The sequence below is a fragment of the Camelus dromedarius genome, chromosome 9, assembly GCF_036321535.1.
Source record: "Camelus dromedarius isolate mCamDro1 chromosome 9, mCamDro1.pat, whole genome shotgun sequence".
In the NCBI taxonomy this organism is placed as follows: Eukaryota; Metazoa; Chordata; class Mammalia; order Artiodactyla; family Camelidae; genus Camelus; species Camelus dromedarius.
The window spans coordinates 78,419,234-78,442,133 of NC_087444.1; the positions used below are offsets into that span (position 1 = coordinate 78,419,234).

The 22,900-nt window shown below is 47.6% G+C and overlaps 1 protein-coding gene across 1 annotated transcript; it reads left to right on the plus strand.

The window, feature by feature from the left end:
- Window positions 1–469: 469 nt before the first annotated feature.
- EDDM13 (epididymal protein 13) lies at window positions 470–21,160 on the plus strand. Its single transcript, XM_064490033.1, has 7 exons — window positions 470–634; window positions 2,954–2,971; window positions 15,941–15,967; window positions 16,729–16,755; window positions 18,439–18,563; window positions 19,327–19,364; window positions 21,101–21,160. The coding sequence occupies exons 1-7, from the start codon at window positions 550–552 to the stop codon at window positions 21,123–21,125; spliced, it is 345 nt and encodes a 114-aa protein (XP_064346103.1). The 5' UTR covers window positions 470–549; the 3' UTR covers window positions 21,126–21,160.
- The last annotated feature ends 1,740 nt before the right edge of the window (window positions 21,161–22,900 follow it).

A 22,900-nucleotide genomic window follows, 5' to 3' on the forward strand; every position in this document is an offset into this window, starting at 1 on the left:
TTGACCCATTTTTCTATAAAGGGCTGGACAGTAAATGTCTTCGGCTTCATGGGTCATACAGCCTGTGTCACGGCCACTCAGCCCTGCCCTTTGTCGCCACGGACAGAACCTGAATGAGGAGCATGGCTGTGCTCCCATAAAACGTTATTTATAGACACTGCCATTCTCGTTGCATATAATTTTCATATGGCATGAAATATTATTCTTCTTTTGTCTTTTTCCCCCAAAATAATTTTAAAAAATTAAAGAAAAAACACTCTTAAAACATGGACCCTACAAAAACAGGAGACGAAGGTCACAGGACGGCAGCCACCGCACTCAGCGTGGAACTGCTGTGAAATGCTGCTTTTAAGATGCAGAAGCAGGCACGAGGGGGAAGACGCTGTCCCCAGCAGCGTGGGCACAGGCCTGGACACCTGTCAGCCTCCGGGCCAGCTGGAGGGTGTGTGTGGGTGGTGAGCTTTGCCCTTGGAATCTGGGAGGACAGTGGGTGACCGGAGTCCCTTTTGTCCTGGAAGGAGCTTGTCTACCCCAAATCCCAGCCCCACTATGCACAAACCAGGGCCACCTCTGAAGATGTTCCTGCTGATTCTGTGTTTCCTGGGACTGGCAGAAGCCTGCATTCCCCGGGAAGGTAAAGCCTACACCCCCTCCGGTCTCTCCTGCTCCATTTCTCCCCACAACGGGCGGGCTCCTGGTGGCTGGCCTCAGGGAGCCTCCTGACGTCCAGCCAGGCCCCTTCTTGCTTCCAGTTAGACATTCTCATTTCCCCTTCCCCTTGGTGGAGGCGGTGGGGTGGAGGGGTTCTGGGGACCATAGGTCCCGCCCTTGGGGACAGACGGACTTGAGTCTGTATCCTGGTTTAATCACTGACTCCTTGTGATGCTGGGGTGGGGCAGATCACCTCTGTAAGCCTCACTGTCCTCACCTGACCAGTGGGCTTCATAAACACCTCCAGTCCATCGGACTTCTGTGTGTCCTGGATAGCGCCTGCAGTTAACGTTACCATGGTTACAGAGTTTAGTGGAAGCCCACACCTGTACGATATAAATACACCACGTGCTGGGAGGAAAATGAGTTGCATCACAAAGCTGAGTTCTCCCCGCTGCCTCATCCGCTCCTCGACTGTTTATTGAGTTCCTGGTTTGTTCCCCGTGCTTGATGCTGGGAATGCAGTGGGTGAAAAAGACAGGCGTAGCCCCATCTCCGTGGAATTCTTACATTACACAGGTGAACACGTCCTAGTGTGGCAAGTCGGGGAAGGTCATGTAAGTGACATTTGAGGAGATGCCTTGATGGGGAAGGGGGAGGGAACTGCGCCCGCCGAGGTTCTGGGGCAGGAAGGCTGTGTCCCTCCGCGGGGCTGAGAGCAGACAGGGTGTCTGGAGCGCGGCGGATGGGGTGAGCGGCGTGGGGGGGGGGTTCTTACAGGTGGGGACAGAGGGGAGGCAGGAACCAGAACATGTGAACGTCACAGGAGCACAAGGAAGCTGTCACAGAACTTCCAGCAAGACGATACCTTATTTGGGGCGTGGGAGGGGGTCTGCGCTTGGGCAGGCCGTTTTGCCTCTGGGCTAAGAGCAGGCTGGACAGGAAGCAGGGCAGAAGGAAGGCAGCAGGCAGGAGACAGGCGCAGGTACCGGGGCGCCCACAAAGGTCCTTTTTCTATTTAACCCAACACTGCACTGAGTTGCCACACCCCTGTACTCTTGTGATTATTCCTTGGAACTTGTGGCTGAAGTGTGCCAATCTTCCTGAGCTGGACACTTCTGAAGAGCCCTGGCCAGCTATTCTGCAGAATGCCTCTCGATCTGAGTCTGAAGTCTTCCCAGGGTTACACTGAGGTTATGCATTTGGGGGAAGGAACACCACAGACATGGGGCCCCGCCGTCCTCTGCACGCTTTTTCAGGGTTTACGTGGCGCTGATGTGGCTCACTACCTGCGATGTTAACTTTAATCACTTGGATAAGGGGGCGTCTGCCAGGGTTCTCCACTCTCCTCAGTTACTAATTTCCCCTTATAATTAACAAATATCCTGGAGGAGATCATTGGAGACTATGCAAATATCCCGTTTCTCCTCAGTTTTAGCATCTATCCATGGATCTTGTCTGCAAAAATGATGACTGTAGTATTTGCCCTTTTTCTCTTATTCCTTCCACGTGTACTAGTTGGAATTCTTCTGCAAGGAGGACCTAACACTTCTGCTCTAGTTATTTATTCAAGTGCTTACATCAATGTGAACTCACAGATATTTATTCTATTAACAAAAACCAACATTTTATTTTTTGATGGCTGGGAGGATGATGGCCACAGATTCTCTTTTGGACATGCTAAGTCTGAAAAGCCTGTGAGATATTTGAGACCTTCATAGGTCACGGCTGTCGTGAGATCAGGGCTTAAGATATCTTGTTTACTCCTGTGCCAGGATCTCTCTCCCCACCAGTCTTGCACATGCCTACAGAGCAGGAACTGAGTCTAATTCAACAGCATCCCTAGCATTAAGCACAGACCAGTGGCCAGTGTTTGTGCCAGATGAATGCTGGTTGGTTGGATGATGGATAGACAGAAAATGGATGAATGGTTGGATATTGGATAGACGATTGGATGAGTGATGGGGGGATGGATCCATGGGTGGATGGTAGATGGATAGATGGATGGATGGTGGGTGGATGAAAGATGGATGGCTGGATATAGATAGATGGATGATGGATGGCTAGATGAATGGATAATAGATGGATGATGGATGGTTGGGTGGATAGATGGATGGATGGTGGATGGCTAGTGGATGTATGGAGCATTATCAATAAAGGGTGGGTGAGCTCACCTCTAGTTACACTTTCAGCTCTGGTCTTCTTGGGCATTGCACTGATCTGAGTCTAATGCTGAATTCTCTCTCTGCTCCCTGCTTCCTGCTGCTCTTGGGATCCGGATGGCTAACACTTTTGCCTCCAGTCGCAACTGAAGAAAAAAGTAAGAACTGTGGACTTCCCAAGTTTGTGTCCCCATAGCCAGCTGCTCTCAGATTCGTGCAGGTTTTAAGACCCCTCTGGGGATTCTGGGCTTTGTCTTGGGGGCCAGGGAATAACCAGTAAAAGCAAGCCACCACCACCTTTGTCTTATATCGATGCCCACAGCCAAAAGAGCTGCCCTCCTTCATCTTTTTGTCTGGGGGAATAAAGGTTCAGTGGGTGAACAGGGAGTTCTTACCAGGAAGAAAGGATGGGCGGAATATTCCCATCAGAGTTATACTCTGGCCTGGCCCACACTCAGGCTGGCTGGTGCTTCTTGAACTTCATGGCCTCAGGGCCACTGAACACTCTTAAAAATTATTAAGGGTCCCAAAGAGCTTTGTTTTTTAAATATGGGGTATCTCCACTGATATTTATCTTATTAGAATTTTTAAATTTTTAATTTAGGAGTGTTTATTTGTACAACTGGTTGACATGCACACGAAAAGATGCCCAATATTACTAGTCATCAGAGAAGTAAGAATCAAAATGACAGTGAGACACCAGTTCCCACCCACTAGGGGGGCTCTAACCAAAAAGACAGGTGATAAAAAGTGTTGGTGAGGATGTGGAGGAGTTGGACCCCCTTAGAACGTTGGTAGGACTGTAAAATTTTTTGGCTGCTTTGGTAGTTCCTCAAAACATTAATTAATCCAGGAATTCCACTTCTGTCCAAGAGAAAAATCATTTGCTTCAACAAAACAGCAAATCGTAACAAATTGACTGCAGAAGCAGAAATAAGACTCCGACTGTTTTCTATTAAGCCAGACATTGGAGAGATTTTCAGAAATGTAAAATAATACCTCTCTTCTCATGAAACTTTAATTTAAATAAGGTTTCCAAGATACAAAATTCAAATGTTCTGAAGGCTATGGCTCCTCCCCAGCCTGTTCACCATGTGCCCCTCCCCAAAGGCATCCAGCACTTCCTGTTTCTTACAGATCTTTCCAGAGACAGTTTATGCAAGAAGAAGCAAATGAGCATTGAATACGTTTATAACCTACCTGCTTCCATTTTTACACAAAAGGCAGCATATTATGCACACTCTTCTGTGTCCGCCTTGCTTTTTTCACCTAACAATACATCTCAGAGGTCACCACATGTCAGTCTGTAAAGAGCAGCCTCAATCTTATTTTTAATAGCTATATAATATTTCTTGTATAAACATCCATAATTCATTCAACCAGAAACTCATTGACGGGCATTTAAATTGTTTCCAATAGATTGCTCTTTTAAACAATGCTTCAAAAAAACCCAACCGTATATAATGATAAATATGATATATATAACAGGGTATGTATAGTTTTGGAAATGAATTCTACATGGTATATAATTACTATGTCAATTATATAATTAATAATAATTATGTAATATGTAATTAATATATAATGTAAATACATCATATCAATATGATTATATTATGTATAAGTTTATAATTTTATGTGTATATTGTATATATAATCCATCTGTGGGATTCATTTATAAACCTGTAATGTTAAAGAAGGGGGTTCCCAACAGCCTTGCTAACAGAGTTATGAAGCTGTTTGATCTCCGTTGAATTGTATGCGACAAGCTACGCGAAAATAGTGTCTCATGGAGCCTCTGCACAGGACAATCGGCAGGTGAATGAAGGAATAAAGAAGCATGTGCGGGAATTAACCGAAGTGGGTGTTGTCACTGCTAATCCAACTTTCCTGCTTGCTTTTATCTTCCATGTTAATTTGCTGGCTCCTGGTTCTGTTGCTCCTTCCAGTCAAGTGTAAGTCCTATCTCCTTCTCCCTGCGTGACCAGGGAGCCCTTCAACCCAGAGAAGGAAGGGGTAAAGGGGAGAGGTCAAAGGGCTGACCTCCATCTGCAGTCTGGGCCCCTCAGAGGATGCTCTCAGTCCCACCATGGCTCTGAACCCAGAATCTGCAGATCCCTGGGGGCACCTGGGTGGTCTCTGGGGAGGTCAGCCTGCCTCTGTCATCTCGTGTAAGGCTGGGTGTGAGAGAGAGAGAGAGCCTGGGTGTTTCCTGGGAATATGGACTTCATAGCTTTGATCAGATGTTCAGTAGGATTAGTGACCTTCTGCTCTAAAACATACAACTGGGTTGGGTTGGGTTCTGTGTATTCATGGTGCGTTTTAGATGAGAAAAAATATGGTACAGGGTAAGGCTCCCTCTTTACCAAGTGCCAGCCATCCTGGCCTCTGGCTGAGAAGTGGAGATGACTCCTGGTTGTTATAGAGGGTCCTCTGCCGACCTCCCGAGACTCAGTGGAGGGAGGGCTTGGATGCCTCAGACAACTGGTCTCCCTGGGGTTTCTTGACTTGTGGGACAAGTGCATCTCTAAAGAGGTCTGTGGCTCTTAGAATGGGTCACAGCTTCTCATTCTGGTGCCCCACCCCATCTTGGGACCTAGGGAGTGCAGTGAGGTATGAAGGATGACTTGATTAATTGCACATTCTCTCTGTATCTTCATTGGGAAAATGATCCTCGCCGGCCACTGCTGGTCCCCATCTTCCCGCTGTTGGCCTGTCAACAGTGCTGAAAGGTAAGTCTCTTGTTCCAGCTCTCTCCCTTTTGCCTCTGATTGCCCTTGCCTGAAAAGGGTAATTTCTACTGACCTTTAATGGATCTTTCTTCTACTGACTGTCCACAGCCCAGCTTCTAATCTAGAAGCATAAACAATGGAGACTCGAACATCTTGAAGAAAACAAAATACTGCACCCTTCCTTCCCCCGTAAAAACCAGCTGCCCAGAAGTTGAGCACATTTTCGTGGTCCCCATATAACTAGAGGAAAGCCAGTTGGTCATAGGGCTAAATTCAGGTCTACCTGAGATCTCCTGTTTGGACAGACACAGTAATCTCCACCTCTGCATTCTGAGGTCGTAGAAGAAGTCAGCATCACCACTGTCCACTCCATAATTCCTGTGGAGGTTGCCTCAGTCACCGTGGGCTGCTGTAACAGAATGCTGTAGACTGGGTGCCTCAAACAATAGGCATGTGTTTCTCACAGTGCTGGAGACTGGAAGTCTGAGATCAAGGTGCCAGCATGTTCAGTTCCTGGTGAGGTCCCCCTGTTTGGCTTGCAGACAGCTGCCTTCTCACTGGGTCCTTGTCTGGTGGGGAGAGAGAGAGAGAGCTCTGGTCTCTCCTTTTTATATGGACACTAGTCCCATCATGGGAGTCCCATCCTCATGGCCTCATCTAGGACTGATTACCTCCCAAAGGCCCCACCTCTGAACACCATCACTTTAGGGGTCCAACATATGGATTTGGGGTGGATGCAAACGTCCAGTCCATAACAGATGGCAACCTGGAACCAGTTCAGTAAAATGAGGCCACATCTTTATGACTGAGTTTATAAGCTGGGGAGGCAGGAGACTCGCTCAGAAAGTGAGATGATGGCCAGCAGAAAGGGCATGGGCTCAGGATCAAACCCTTCTGTACTCAGAGCCCACGTCTGCCCCTTCCGAGCTGGACAACCTTGGAGAAGTCACTTCACTTCTCTATGCCTGCTTCATGCAGTTGAACGCAGTCAGAGGCGTGAAACACTCTTCAGCTCAACCTAAGAAAACTAGGGTCCAGTGGTTCTTCCAGCTTCTATCCCCACCACCCTCAACACCACACACACACACACACACACACACACACTCACACACGCAAACGCACGTTTGCACACAGTCATCCCCATGTAAGAGTGTCATTATTATTACTTACATCATATTGCTATTTCTGTCATTTACTGAATGTTTATGTCGGACCAGGAATTAGGCTAAGAACTCCATGTACTTTATCTTCCTTTGCTATCGCTACAGCTCCAAGTGAAAGATAATGTCTCCTTCTGCCGAGGCACAGAGTTTGGTGGCCAGCCCACAGTCACCCCGTTAGTGAAGCAGGTATCTTGGATATCTGCTCATCTCCATCCCAGTGTTCCCAGCAACATTGCCACCAGGTGCTTGCAGTGATACGGAGGATGGTTTTGTGAGCTACGTAAATAGAGAAGCTTCCACTAACAAACTTAGTGGAATTTCTCAGTATGTAGGGAGCCTAACCCCAACCCCATGATGGGTATTAATATTCTTGTTTCGTGAATAGAGGAAGTTGGGGAGATCTTAGTTTGAATTCTTGCAGCCTCACTCAGCAGCGGCATGGGATTTCACAAATCATACAGTTTCTCGGAGGTCCCGCTCTTTTCATCAGCAGTGTGGGGGCAGCTCTGTAATCTGAGAGGGTTGGTGCGAAGTCAGCGGAAGGGAAGAGCTTGGCACCTCTTTCCAGAGTCAGTAAAGCATAGTTGCTTCCTCTCTTTCTCACATGACTGAAGGATGGTCTATGACCGTTTCCCAGCTCACTTAAACTCTCCCCGAAAGCAAAGGCCTACCCACGTCGACCCACTCCCATGACCCAAGGTGGACTCTATTTCCTGACCTGATTCCAGCTCCCAGCATCTGATCTGGTCTTTGGTTTTCTACTTATGGCTTCATCTCCGTGGTCCCCCGGTCCCACCATCCTGCACCACAACTGTATCCTTGACCACCGTGCCGACTCCTCTTCTGGATGGGCTGCTGTCAGGAATCGTAGGTAAGTCCCTTGCCACGTTTACGATGCCCTTAGACCGTGAACTTTGGGGGGAGATTTTTGAGCAAGATTTTCTGAGCATCTAATGCACACGTGGACCCATGCGTGGGTAATGGAAACCCAAAGATGGATCAGATATGCTCACTGTTTAGGACCTCAGACACTGATGGAGATTAGACATACACACACACAAAAACCCCCAGGAATTGAATTAGATTAGAGACAGTGATGCCTGCTCGTGATGATGGGGCTGAGAAAAGGGACGGTGGGAATACTAGGAAAACTTAATCACAGCCATGCTTCCCAAAGAAAGAGCTTGTTAAATCTGTCGAACTGGGGAAATCCATTAGAAATTAGGAATATTTCCTTTCATGGCATTTGAATAGCTTTTTTTAAACACCTTTATTGTGATATGGTTCCTGTACAGTAAACTACACATATTTTAGATGTATACTTTGATGAATGTTGATAGATGTGCACATCTATAAAACCACAGTCAAGATGGCTAACATTTCCATCGCTCCCCGGTTGAATGTCTTTTACATCTTCTTCCTCAGGTATGATGAGCAGGCTGTCAACAGATGGTAAGTTTGAGGAATCTCTCGCTCCTGGTGTTTCTCCTCTCTTGTCGTTAAGGAAATGCGGACTGACGGAGTAATTTGTGTTTTTACTTATTCATTTAAAACAAGCGTTTTGTTTATTTATGTCTTATATATTTGTTTTGGAAGAACCATCCAGAGGTATCCAATTACATTTTGTTTCTTTGAGTTTTAAGATAATGGAAATTTTTATTGCTGTGTAATTTTAATACAGTTATATTAACATAATAAATATTGCATTGTGGGCTTTTTAAGTTATAAAAATAGTATACGCACATGGGAAAATTTGAAAAGCAGGAAACGAAAGTCAAAAATCTTCCTCTCCATCTCATTCCCAGTCTACTGTCTAGAAACAGCCATCATGACTAGTCTTTTATATATTCTCACAGGAAACACTCAGACTTATATACGTATATCCTGAACTTTTTGAGTTAAAAATATACAGTTCAGCAATAGAACTTTACCCCTTTCTTTCAAATATCTGAATGAAGTTTCATTCACACTCATATAATTTAATGTCTCCTGTTCACGGAAGGTTCCTCTTCCTCTTCCGTATTCTGATTTCAGTTTTGTTTCGGTTCGTTTTGATGCCACTGCAAACAGTGCTACAGCGAACACTCTTGTACAGCCATTGCTGTTTTCATTTTTGCACGTACATATCTGTAAGATAAACCCCTAAAAGGGAAGTGGCTGGGTCAAAGGGCATTTTAACTTTGGACAGAAGTGTAACGAATTCACAGATCTATGAACAGCCCACGATAATAATTCTTTCTCCACACCTTCAGCAACACAGGGTGTTATCTTTTTGATTGTTTGATAATGAGATGACTGGAAAAAAATGGTCCCCACATTCACGGAGAGACTGAATTCCTGTCACATCCTTTACTATCCGATTCAATGCTATCATTTATGCTTTTCTTTAAACGGACTCCATGTTTTACTAAATGGGCACTTTTGAAAAGGATACTTCACATCACTTGAGTAAGTTCAAAGCCAGTATCATTTGCTATGAGGAGAAGACAACTGCAAAAATAAACATAAAGAAAATAAAATGTTAATAAATTATAACACAATGCTGGCTTTTGCTGAGGATCTTGGTCTGAAGACTCTGCTTTCTCTCTTTGGTGGAAAGGAAGATCAGAGAGCACTAGAGGGGTGCTATAGACAAGTCAGCCTCATTCTGAGACTTTCTCTCTAGTCCAAAGATAAGTGTACAGGGAATTAGGGATTAGATATAAAATTAGATATACTCATCGTGTGACACCAAAGGAGCTGAAGTGAATGTGTGTTCACCTGAGGTCCCCTCAGCCATCCCCGAGGGTTCACGCCCCACTACACAGGACATGCCTGGATATGGAGATCTAGGCAGAGTGCGTGTGAGCAGGGCCTCCTGGAGCAGATGTGCTGGAGTTTCAACCCAGCTCTGTTCTTTACCAGCCTATGAGACCAGGGGCAAGTCTGTCCTCTTCCCCGTAAAGTAGAGCTCATAATCCAACTATAAGGGGTTGTTTATGATCTTACGATAAAATACATGAAAAACTCAGGCACTAGGGAGCTGGTTAAAGTGGGTTCAACTCTGCCCCACCCGCACCCCCTACCATTCCTTGGGTTCTGGAGTTCAAAGCTCTCATCATGGTTTCTGCTCCTTGGAAGACAACAGTTTCTCACTTCTCTCCACCTTGGGTTGTTAAAGAACTCTGTGCTTCCTCTGGTTTCTTATCAACCTGGAAGTAGAACTCTTCTTCACGGGTTCCCACGAGAAACCCACTCAGATCTGCAATTGATGAGTTTTGATGGAGATTCTTGTCAAGAATGGTCACAGCCATTCTGAGTAGATGGCTTTCTCCCATCTCAGTGGCTCCGCCCACTCTCTTTCTCTCTTCTCCCTTCTTCTTGCCACATTGCTTGTGGAGCTCCAAGTCCTCTCCCTTCTGACAAGCTGGGTAACATAGCCGTCCCTGACTCCTGCCCTCAGATAGTCCACTTATCCATAGATGCCAGCCCTTTGTGAACCAGAACCTCCCTCCTTGCCTCTTTGGAAAACATCTGGACTTTGTTTTTTCCAGTTTTGTTTTTAATTGAAATATAGTTGATTTACAATGTTGTATTAGTTTCTGGTGTACAGCATAGTGATTCAGTTGTATATATATATATTCTTTTTCATATCCTTTTTCATTATAGGCTATTACAAGCTATTGAATATAGTTCCCTGTGCTGTACCACAGGACCTTGCTGTTTCTCTGTTTTATATGTAGTAATGTGTGTCTGTTAATCCCAAACTCCTAATTTATCCCTCCCCTCCCTTCCCCTTTAAGTAACCATAAGTTTGTTTTCTATGCCTGTGAGTCTGTTTCTGTTTTGCAAATAAGTTCATTTGTATATTTTTTAGATTCCACGTCTAAGTGATCTCATATATTTGTCTTTCTCTGTCTTCACTTAGTATGATAATCTCCAGGTCTATTCATGTTGCTGCCAATGGCATTATTTCATTCTTTTCTATGGCTGTGTAGTATTCCATCATGTATATTAGACTTGATAAATAGCAAAATGTGCTTCTTCTTCAACATGTGAAGCGGCTATGAAGCCAAGGGTCAGTGTAATCTAGCCATTATTAGGCATAATAACCTATTATCTGACACCTTCAGCCTAGAGTTGAGGGTGGACAAGGTGACAGTCAGAGGCTCACGGGGCTGGAGAGCATCTCCACAGATGGGGAAACTGAGGCCCAGAAGGACGCAGAACATCAGAGGCAAAGTGGCAACTAACAAAAATCTCTCGAAACACCTTTCAAAAGCCAGGGTGTTTTCAGCGCTCTGATTGTGTTGTTTCTTTTAATCATCAAACTCCCCCTAGGAAGGGGTGATGCTGTCATAATCTAGAGTGACCCTGTTTGCCCAGGACAGTCCCAGTTGTCGCACCAAAACTCTCTCACCCGAGGGGAAAACATAAAACCTCTCTCACCCTGGGGCCTCCTTCTAATCCTGGGCAAACAGGACAGTGGGTCATTCTGTTGTAATTCCACTTTTATGGGGAAACCAAGGCACGAAGAGGTGGGGTAAGTTGCCAAAGCTAGTAATCAACAGAGCTGGGTCCAGATCTTTCCACGACTTGCCACTGTTCTGAGGATGAAGTCTGAGGTCTTTAAAATCACCTGCGGGGTCTCCATCCTCTAGCTCTGTATACTCTTATGCCCGGGTCACCTTCTGCTGCTGCGCCCCCTCGGCGCGTCTCTCTCAGTCCTTCCGAAGCTCCGGACCCCTTCCACCAGCCACCCCCCCCACACACACACCCCAGGACCACATCTACCCTCTTCCCTCTGCCTGGAATGCTCATCTCTCTCGCCTTCAGGCATCTTCCCCTTGCTAACCCTCACTCATCTTTCAGGTCTCAGACTCAGTGACAGTTCCTCCGAGGCGCCCTCCCCGGCACCCCTACGAGGTCAGCAGCCATCGCCCCCCAGTCTGTTCCTGCTACGCCCTGTAGGTTTGCCCAGAAACACTCATCCCTCTGGTATCCGATGGATGACTCTCCCGCTGCCCGCTTCTCTGGCTGGAACGTGACCGCTCACGTTCCCTGGGAGTCAGGACCTTGTCTGACTTGCCGTCCAAGTGTCCTCCAGACCCTGCACCTGGTAGATGTCCATCGATATTTGTTGGCGAGAAAGAGCGGCCGCCTTCCGGAGTCCGCCCGCCCGCCGTGACGCTTCTGCTCGCCCCTGACTAGTCAGGGACGCTGCGTAGGGGTGTCTGGGACCCGGGTCTTAATGCTGCTTTCTCTCTCTACTCCGCATCTCCGCTGGAACCCGGCTGCCTGCATTCTCGCCTCCAGATAAGACAGAAGAAGAAAGTAAGTGCCACGAGGGTGTGTCTTTGAGCTGACCTTCCCACAACTTCCTTTGCACCTTAAAACTTTTAAATTTCATTACAAGTGCAAAGGAAGGGTTGGTGTGGGCTCTGGCATTCAGTCACCGGCCTGGGGTCAGGAGGGTGACCGGTCCAGGTGGACTGCAGTTGTGGTGTGCTGGTGACATTTCACAGCCACATTTCTGTGGGCTGTCGGTGGGGGAGAGAGCCCTGATCGGAGCGATGGCCAACTTCTGTAGTGTAAATACTTTAACGCTGGCTGACTTCGAACTACTCGTGGTGTCACAGTGGCTCAGGAAATTCCTGAAAATTGAACAATCTTCTCTTGTGAGCCAGCTCCAGCACAGGTTTGGGTCTAAGTTATGTCTCTCTCATTTGGTGTATAAATTGCACCAATGAAAAAGAGCTTAAAGAGCTTACCTCATTCATTCTTCCAGAAGGTGAAGTGGTGGTTCTTGGTAGAGAAAGGGGCCGTGCCCTTTAGAGAGCGGAGGGGACGTTCCAAGGAAGGGAGATGGCAAAGCGTCTCCTCTGGAGACAGATGCATGCGCATCTCCAGGGCTCAGGTGAGAGGGAGGAACACCCCTCTGCCCTGGCTCCACGGACCCTCCAGGGCAAGGACTTGTCCATCATTGATGTCCATGACCTGGAAGAACACCCTGCACACAGCTGGGCTGCACGGCTTTTCTTTGAAGGAAAACGGTGCTCCCTCAACTACTGGTGCCTGTTATTTTGCTAACGGGCAGGAGTGAAAAAGAACTAACTTTGGAGAACATACTGCTATTATATTACTGAATTCTCACAGGGCACTGCCATCCGGTTGGAGCCCATGTTTTAAGGCATAATTCCCCAAAAATGGCTCATGATCAGAAACTTAAAAAAAAAAAAAAAAAAAAAGGAAACAGTGCAGATTTCTGTGTTCTGCCCAGATCTTCTACATGAGAATGCCAAGGGGTGGGATCTAGGAATCTGTTCCTTCAAAAAAAAAAAAAAATTCTCCAGTGATTTGATTCAGGTGGCTTGGGAACCGCTGAGACAGAAAGCAGGAGTTGGCAAACCACAGCCTGGTCCGAGGTCTGTTTTTGTAAATAAAGTTTTATTGACACCAGCCTAACCCATCCGTCGGTCCTCTGTGGCTGCTCTCGTGCTGTGATGGCAGCATTGAGTAGTCACGACCGAGGTTGTGTGGCTTGCAGGGCCACTGCCTGGCCCTTTCCAGGAGAAGTCGGCTGACCTCTGAGCCAGCACAATGCCTCTCAGGGCCTTCATTTAAAACTAAGATCCCACTTCAGATCTGTCTAAGGAACCACGACTCCTGGGGTTGGAGCTGGAGGCTCTGTCTGTGACAAGCTTCCCGGGTGGTGACCCTTGTACACACTAGCCTTGCACATGTGGACCCACCAACTTCAGCTCAACGGGCAAATTGTTCAAGGGGGAGCCACCATAATTCATGAGTGTAGTGGGCCAGGAAGGAGGCGGTCCTTTCTCTTCAGTCTCCAATCTTGAGTCTCAAGTCCTGCTGCCACTCTTCCCTTGAGATGGAGAGGCAGCGATTCAGTGCTGCCCACCTGTTTTGGGTCATTGATTGGGCATTTTATACCTGAACGCTTTCGGCTACTGTATGCCTCCCCCTTCTTTCTAAGGTAATGCTGTCCTTATCATTTAAGGATGATGGTGAGACAAATATTTAATAAAGTATCAAAAAAGAAAAGAGTGCATGCAAAAACTGGTGCAATCTGAGCAAGGTCTGTCGTTGAGTTAATAGCACTGCACCAATGTCAGTTTATTGGTTTCGATAACATACTATGCTTGGGTAAGATGCCACCGCTGGGGGAAGCCGGGCGATGGGTACACAGGACCCTTCTCCACTACTTTTTGCAATGTTTTGTGAGCCTATAGTTAGTACACAAGAAAACATTAAAAATAACTTAAAGAATATTTAATGAGCGAACGACGGAAGGTACTGGGAGAAGGGGCTAATGTTGTTCCTATGCTGTTGCTCACTTTTTTCCGTGCTGGCTCCCTGACTTCTGTTCTGCTGCACCGTCCAGTAAAAAGTAAGTTATTCTTTCGTTTCTGTGGGTAATTTGGGTGTTTTCAGATGCTGGGACAAAGGGAAAAACAAGAAAGAGAAGGGAACCTTCAGACTGTTTCCAATTGAAGGCGCGGGTTGAGAAAGGCCACCGGCTAAGGGAGGCCTCAGCCGGCTGCCCCCATCTCTGAAGGGCTCGGGGCGGGCTCCTGGGGTCCACCCCCCCCCCCCCGCCCCGGGATCGCATGGAGCATCTCAAGAGCGTGTGGGGTGCGGGTGGGTCCGAGGCTCTAAGTGTGACCGGGCATGTGAGCACATGGGTGTGTAAGGTCCCCGGATTTTATCAGATCCTCAAAAGCCAAGGACCACTGCCCCAGGATACGCAGACGGACTGAGCTGTGCACGTTTGTTGAGAGGATTATTGAGTGAGGAGGACCAAAAGCTGCAGCTTGCTTTTTTTTCACGCTTTCTCCCTCCTGACCTCTAAGGAGAGCAATGAGATAGTGAGAGAAAAATGGGTCAACGGGATAATCTTCCTCATCTCTGGGGGACAAATCCCCAAGGAAGACGGATACCTGGGGATAAATAGGTCTCCAAAGGGGGCGAGTGTGTAGAAGCCTGGAGTCTTCTGAGGACAAGCAGGGTGGGACGGGCCAGGATGAAGCCATGAACACCTTTCTCGTCCTCTCCTCTCTGTTTCCGTTGGTGCCCGATGACTCCTGCTGGGATTTCTCCTCCTTGCTGCCCACATCTCAACAGTACTGAAACGTAAGAGTCTTTTTTTTTCTTTAAGTGGACGCACTGGGGCTTGAACCCAGACCTCGTGCATCCTGAGCACCTGCTCTGCCACCGAGCTGCCCCTCCCCCTTTAAATGTAAACATTGCCCCTCTCTCTCGTTCCCTTTCTCATCTCTGCTAAGGAGTTCTCTCCTAGCCACAGCTCATCTCCCAAAGAATCTTTAAAATAAAAAAAGAGACAGACTGGAAAACACAGGTATGCTAGTTTCCCTTTCAAAAAGGGTGGGGTGTCTTCTGGGAGCCACCCCACTCCTCAAATCAGGGATGTGGGCAGCATTATGATGACAGCAGCGCTGACAATCAGAAAACCTCATTTCGTGTTTCCTGGGCGCCAGGCACGAGAAGCACCTTTAACATGCTGTGTTACGTGTTCCCCACAGCCTCTTCCCAGCGCAGGCACTGTTTGTCTGAAGTATGTAAGATGCCTACAACATGGTGGCACCAAATACAGGGAAAAGCAGTGGAGGCTGCCTTCGCAGCCCGAGCCATTCGATTTCCCCTTTGCCCCACACAGCGGGGCCCTCAGTGGTCTCCGCCTGTGCACTGCTGCCCAGACCCACCTGGGCGCTGCCCTCAGTGGCTCCCAATCTTCCCGCCTTTTGATCTTGTGATTTTCTTTTTCCCTCCTGTGGTCTCGTCTCTCGTGGCCCCTTGGACCCAACACTCTGGACGTTGTCTGCACCCCTGAACCTGGTCTTGCCTCTCGGACCGCACTTCCCTTTGGATGGATGACACCAGAGATCCTAGGTAAGTATCTCGGTCCGTGCATACCCTGGAATTCTGGCGGGAAGCTGGTTTGGCAAGAACATTCTCTTAAGACTCAGTGTGGGCCAGGACCGTGCAGGGAGGTGGAAACCCAAAGAAGAACCTGACGTGCTTGCTGCCTCTACATAGACTCACAGGCTGACGTGGAGACAGACAGCTAGCGCTGATGCAGCGTGAGTCAGCGTCCTGGGGGGGGTGGGGGCAGTGAGAACAGGTGAGGCGGAGCCTGGGGTGGGCCGTTCAACCTGTTGATCTGAGGGCGCTTACCATGCTGCCTTGACGATTCAGTCTGTCCGTTGTCTCCTAGGTTTGCTGAGCCTCCAGGTGCTAAATGGTAAGCAGTGACTATGCCCTTTGGCCCCACCATTTGCCTTTGCTCCTGTGCACAAAGACGTACCGTTATTAGCTTTCCTTTTTTTTAATGCTGGGGAGCCTTTAGAGCTCATCAGACCTTACACTCTTTATCGTCATCAGCTTACCGCCGTACGTCTAACTTTTCCTCCGTTCATCCAACAACAAATACTAATTAATATCAGCTACTCTGTGCTAAGTCCTGTGCTGGGTGTTGGAGATACAGCGGGGACAGAACAGACAGAAATCTGAGTCCAGGTAGAACTCACGAGAAGAGAAAGAAACAAATAGATTTTTAAAAAGTAGATGAAAGTTCTGTGGGGCGCTGAGTCCTGTGAAGATCGCAGGGTACAGGCGGGGAGAACGCAGCATGGGAGAGGTGATCAGGGAAAGTGACTCCTGAGCGGGGACGTGAACGAAGTGAGCGAGGCAACCCCGTGTACATCTGGGCGGAGGGTGTTCCCGGCAGAGGGAACAGCATGGGCTAAGGCCACGAGGCAAAGCAGTGCCTGGGATCAAGGGTGCGCAAGGCGGTCAGCTGCATTCTCCTCCCTCCGTATCTGAGGCACCCAGAGCGCAATTTATTGTGTGGGCTCCACCCACGTCAGCACGTGCTGATTTCTTTTCTTCCTTTCTCTCCTCCTCCTCCCACCTTTCCCTCCCTCCCTCCCCTCCCCCTTTCCTTCTCCCTCTTCCGTCCCTCCCTCCCTCCTTCTTTCTCCTTCTCCTCCTCTTCATTTTTAGAAGAAACAAATGGCTGTAAGGAAGAAGGTGAGTGCATGGAATTGTCTTTTCCCATCGAGAGGACAGTGAGTTCCTTCAGTCTGGGTTACGACAAAGCCTTAAGAGAAGATTTCAGGTGACCAAGGCCAGGGCTTCGGTGCCTGAGCGGGGGTCTTTCTGAAGGGCAGCCAGTGCTTTCAGACCACCCTGCCCGCTTTGTACTGTTCGCGGGGACCAAGGAGACCCAACATCCCGAGGTATGAGTGGGGAACCTTTGGGCTCTTCCCAGTTGCTTCTGTTGACTGCTGAAGTCAAAACATATTCCTAAAGGTGAAAAGGCACATTGAAATATATATATATATATATATAAGTTTTAAATCTGTTTTCACATGGCAGCATAGTTTTTACATAGGTAAAATGAAAATTGACAGAATTAAAATAAGAAATAGGTGAATCCATGACCACGGTGGGGGACTGTAACACCTCTCTCAATAACTGATAGAACAGGTAGGTGAAATTTAGTAAGAATACAGATAGAAGCAACTAACAAACATGACTTAAGGGATGCGTATGGAACTCTGCACCCAGCATTGACAGAAGACGCAGTCTTTTCAAGTGAATGGGTTTTTTTTTTCTTACCAAATTTGGCAACATGTTGATTCATAAAGCAAGACTCAGTTTCAGGTGGGAGTCACCCAGAGCATGCTCTCTGAGAACAAGGGAATTAGGCTATAAATCAACAATAAAAGAAAACCCAAACTTATAAATTAACAGATATACTTCTAAATAGTGCATGGGACAAAGAAGAAAAAAACAATTAGAATTTTGAATTAATTACTAGTAAGGATATCAGTATCTAAACTTGGAGGATACAGCCAAAATTCTGCTTAGAGGGAAATCTATCATCGTAAATGTACATATTAAGAAGAAGGAAGGAAGGTAGAAAGGCAGAAAACCAGTGATTTCAGTACCTATCTGAAGACTTTTGAAAAAGAAGAACAAATTGAATCTGAGTAGAAAGAAGAACGTGTTAAAAAGCCAAAGGAAAAAAAAATTAATAGAAATCAACATCTCTAACAGATGGTTATTCTGAAAAGACTAATAAAAGTGGGGTGCCCTAGCATTACTGGTGATAAAAATAACAAGGGAGAAACAAATCATCAACATCAGAAGTGAAGAAGGGGGCATCTGCACAGATCCTTCAGGCACTGGAAGAATGACAGGCGATAGTTTGAAAATCCTTACGCCAATAGAATGAAACATTTAGTTGAAATGGACAGAACCTGGGAAAACACAAACTACCAAGGGTGAGACAAAAGGTAACAGAGTATCTGAATAGTCCTCTGTTAAAGGAACTTAATCTGTAATTAAATAATAATTCTGTACACATCGCCCAAGGTCAGGTGCCTTTGATAGTGAATTTCTCCAAACATTTAAGGAGGAAATACACTGATCTTACATAAAATCTTCCATAAAACTAAAAACAGTCACTTTCCAGCTCATTTTGAGGTCAGAATAACTTTGACAAAAGATCTGATGTATAGAACAGAGAAAGGAGAATTTCAGGTTAATCTTTCCTACAAATGTAAATGCAAAATCCAAGGCTAAATTCTGTGTTGTGGGTGTGGAGTTTAGAGGGAGATCTGTGAGGGACAGAGACCTGGGGAGGCAGGAGTCAGGACAGGGAAGGGCAGACCTTCACGCCAGTCACGGCCACTTGGTTGTCCCCAGTGAAGCTTTTCCCAGCTACCACCACGCCCAAGAAGCCACCGAAGAAAAAAACCAGATGGAATGGGTTGAGATGCGCCTACATGATGATCACTTTCTTGTTCGTGTCCTACAATAAAGGAGACTGGGTAGGAGGGGCCAGGACCCAGGGAGGGAGGGGCAGGGGGAACGGATGACAGGGGTGGAAGGGGAGGGGAAGGGAGCACGGAGGAAGGGTTGGAGGAGCCTGGTACCTGATGGGAGGAGGGAGAGAGGGAGGGAGCACAGAGGGAAGGATGGAGGAGCTGGGTATCTCAGACCCAGGCAGGGTGTTCAGTGAAGGTGGGGAGGATCAGGGGACCTGGAGACAGTTATGAGGAGATGTGCTAATAGATTTGGTGTGAGGGATGGGGAAAATGGAGGGGCCAAGGAGATGAGCCCCAGGCTTGGGCTTAGGCCCATGGTTAAATGAGTGGTTCTCAAACGGGGTGACATTGGCACCCAGGGGACACTCAGCAGTGTCTGGGATCATTTTTGGCCGTCACAGCTCGGGGAGGGGGTGCCAGTGGCACTTGGTGAGTAGAGGCCAGGGGTGCTGTTCTGCAACCTGTATGGCACAGGATGCCCCCAGGTCAAAATGTCAGCGGGGATGGAGGTGAGAAACCCCAGGCTGGAGGATGGTGTCTCTTGCGGGGATGGAGGGAACTGGCTGGAAGATGAGGCAGAACATGGGAGCAGAGAGGGGGGAGGCTGAATAGATCAACGATGTCACCACCTGCGGAAGAAGGAGAGAGAGGTGGGCAGGAACGAAGGACAGGAGGAGTGGGGAGAAAGGGAGGGAAGTCAGGTGACTTGCCTCACCTTACCGTTTCTTGCTCTGTTTTCTGTTCACTCCTTCTCCAACCTCCCAAGTGTTACTGCCATTACTGTAACCCAGAACTGGACAACAGGTACGTTCCTGCAGGGAGGGGTTCCGTCCACTGCTGGGGTGGGAGGACTGGGTCCCAGCTGCTTAGTGTTGGAGTAGAGAACCCCAGGTGGGGGACCTGCAATCATAGAATCACAGAATTGCACGACAAGTGCCAGGCGCATCAGCCTAAGCTCAAGGCACTGCTCACACGTGACCGGGATGTGGAGAGCTGGAGGGATCCGTTTATGAGTTTCCTCAGTAAAGTTTCTGTGGGATTTTTTCATTTTAAAAATTTGGGGAGAAGTGACTAGGTATTTATTTATTAAATAGATAAATACTTATTTATTTTTACTGGAGGTACTGAGGATTGAACCCAGGACCTTGGGCATGCTAAGCATGCACTCTGCCTCTGAGCTCTACCCTCCCCCACCCTTATGTGGGATTTTTAAAATTTGTGGCCAAATGCACATAAGATAAAATTTACCGTTAGTGACATTTAGTAGTACATTCACAATGTGGGGCAACCCTCACTACTATCTGGCTCCAGAAAATTTTTATCATCCCCAAAGAAAGCTCTTTACCCTACAGCAGTGTCTCATCCAAGCCCTTAGCAACCACTAGTCAACTCTCTCTCTCTGTCTCGGGGTTTACCTATTCTGGACATTTCATAGAAATGGAATCACGTACTATGGGGTCCTTCGTGTCTGGCTTCATTCACTTAGTATAATGTTTTCAAAGCCCATCCAGGTAGTTGCATGTATCAGTACTTCATTCTTTTTTATGGCTGAATAGTATTCCTTCACATGGATATGCCACATTTTGTTTATCCATTCTTCAGCTGAAGGACATTTGAGTTGTTTCCATTGTGTGTGTGTGTGTGTGTGTGTGTGTGTGTGTGTGTGTGTGTGTAGGGGAGGTAATTAGGTTTATTTATTTATTTATTTAAGAGGAGGTACTGGGGATTGAACCCAGGACCTCATGCATGCCCGGCACGTGCTTTACCACTTGAGCTACGCCCTCCCTCCTGTTGTTTCCGCCTTGTGACTGGTGCTGCTTGACCGCCTGTGTTTGAACACCAGTTTCCAATTCTTTTGGGTACATGCTTAGTAGAATTGCTGGCTCCTCTGATAAGTCTGTGTTTCACCTATTGAGGGACTCACACAATACATTTTTATTGAGCAACTGCTCTGTGATGGATCCTGGGTTTGTTAAAATGGTTAAATGGTGAATTTTATGTCATGTGAATTTTACCTCAATTTTTAAAAAAACTGTAAGAAGGGGCAGAGGCTGGAGTCACTCTCGAGCTGTAGTTTTCAGACCCGTGCACTAAACCGCGAGCCTGTCTGGGAGCAAGAAGACTGATCTATCCCAGAGCAAGCCTCGTACATTCACTCCCGGCACCACCCTGCAGGGCTGCAGTGTGCCAGGCTGGGAGGGCAGAGGGGCTGCAGCTGGGGAGGGCCCTGTGCTCTTGGAGCGAGCCGTCTAGTGGGAGGGCGGGGGTACACTAGCAACCACATGAGTTCCCTAGAAGGTGCTGTGACAGAAAGCAATGGCAGGGGGCGACTTTGTTCCACTGGGCATTCAGAAGAATCCCTCTCTGAAGAGGAGCTGTTTGTGCTGAGTGATGGGGAGAGTAGAGAAGTATGTCCCAGGTGGTCAATCAGCCTGGCGGCTGGAGGCACAGGGTGAGCGGAGCCCAGTGAGTGAGGAGAGTGGTCCAGGATGAAAACTGATGCACAAACACATTTCCCTCTTCTTTCTTCCCTTCCGTAGGAATGATCCCTGCTGTGCTTTCTAGCAGCCCTGCTCCATCTCAGTGCAGCCTCCCCAAATCCTCCCTCTCCCGGGGAGTCAGGCTTCCCTCCCGAGAAGTCTTTCTGTCCCCTGGACTAAAGGTTTGGGGGTTGATGCGTTGGGTCCTTTGAGGAAAGAGTACCTGTCTTCCTAGAGGCATGGGGGAGAAGCTGTCACTGAGGGCTGTAAGAAGATGGGCCAGAGAGGAGCTGCGTGAGCCTCTGCAGGGGATTCCCCCTCACCCCCTCCTGTGCCCTTTTCAGCCCTTCCCTGCTGTTTCTGTAATAAAATGTACACCTGCTGAAATGGCTGAATGCCCGGTTCTTCCATTGAGACTTAACACAGACTTAGCACGAGGGGTGGCAGTGGGTCCGAGAATCCTATCTGTCACTTAATTCTGGCAGCAACTCAATAAGGAGAGAGGTTCTATTATGCTGCCTGCTTCATAGGTGAAAAAACTGCAGCTCAGGCAGATGGATAACCGATCCAAGGGCACACAAGTGACAGAGCTGGGACTGGACCCGTTTCAAAGTCTCTACTTTTTTGTATAAAGATCTAGGGCTTCCCACTGAGGAAATAAGGGACAGTATGAGAGGGCTCTCTTTTCCCCACACCCTCTCCAGCATTGTTTGTGGATTTTTTGATGATGGCCATTCTGATCTGTGTGAGGTGATACTTCAATGTAGTTTTGATTTACATTTCTCTGATAATTTGTGATATAGAGCATCTTTTCACGTGCTGGTTGACATTGGCTTTTTGTAACTTCCCCTGCGTGTCTTTAATGGCCTTGTACATCCAGCACCCCTTCCCTTTGATGGTGGGATGGTGGTGGTGAAGGGGGTGGAGGGGCTCTTAAATTTCTTTAAAACTGAGTTTTGTTAATGTGTCAGCTCAACACAGCAATCGATAAAAGATTTGCCCCCAGTTTTACTGAGCTATAATTGACATATGCCATTACCTGAGTTTTAGGTGTGCAACATGATTTGATATATGTATATACTGCGAAATGACCACTACAGTAAGGTTAGCTAGCATGCATCACCTCACGTAGCTTTTTGTTTTTCCTTGTGATGAGACCCTCTAAGATCCGATCTCAGCAACTTTCAAATATACAAACGTTAGATTTTAAGGAGCTGGTGAGAGTTTACTAGGTGCCCAAGGTATTCCAACATAGGACAAGTGCTTACGAAAAGCAGTGTTTTGTTTTTAGGAAAAGCCCTTGAAAAGCATTGGTTGGGGTGGTGGAGTGAGGGGGCTGCCTTTGCCCACCAAGGGGACGTTTGTCAGTGTCTGGAGCAGGGTTTGTTTGTCATGACTCGGAGTCAGGGTGCGGGTGTGGCTCCTGGCAGCACTGGGCGGAGGCCACGGGTGCTTCTCTGCACCCTACAGTGCACAGGACGGCCCCCAGACCCAAATGTGCATAACGCTGAGGCTGAGAAACACAGGCTCACTTTCTGCGTATCCTCGCTGCAACCACCCGTTCCTCTGTCGGCTCACCGCTGTCTCCTTGGCAACTGACACTTTCGGGGCATTTAAAAACGAGCTGCTGAATGAATAAAGGAAGGCCCAGGGCGGGCAGGGGAGCCGGGGGTGCCCCTGAGACCAAGTAGGGGCCCAGTTCTCTGGGAGACAGGCGTGAAATGGAAAGTCAGGGTTTCCAACCAAATTGGGAGCAAAAAAGAAAAAAAAAAAAAGAAAAACGAGAGAATGAATCCAGCGAGGTCTCTCGCACTTACTAGAAAGCAGGCATGCAGGCACGACCATTTATTATTGATTATT

Excerpts from the sequence above, each read along its gene's own strand:
- EDDM13 (XM_064490033.1), top strand. The coding sequence starts at position 550 with ATGCACAAACCAGGGCCACCTCTGAAGATGTTCCTGCTGATTCTGTGT. Across the intron at positions 16,756-18,438 it reads AAATGGCTGTAAGGAAGAAG|TGAAGCTTTTCCCAGCTACC; the intron begins GTGAGTGCATGG and ends GGTTGTCCCCAG. Across the intron at positions 18,564-19,326 it reads CCTACAATAAAGGAGACTGG|TGTTACTGCCATTACTGTAA; the intron begins GTAGGAGGGGCC and ends CAACCTCCCAAG.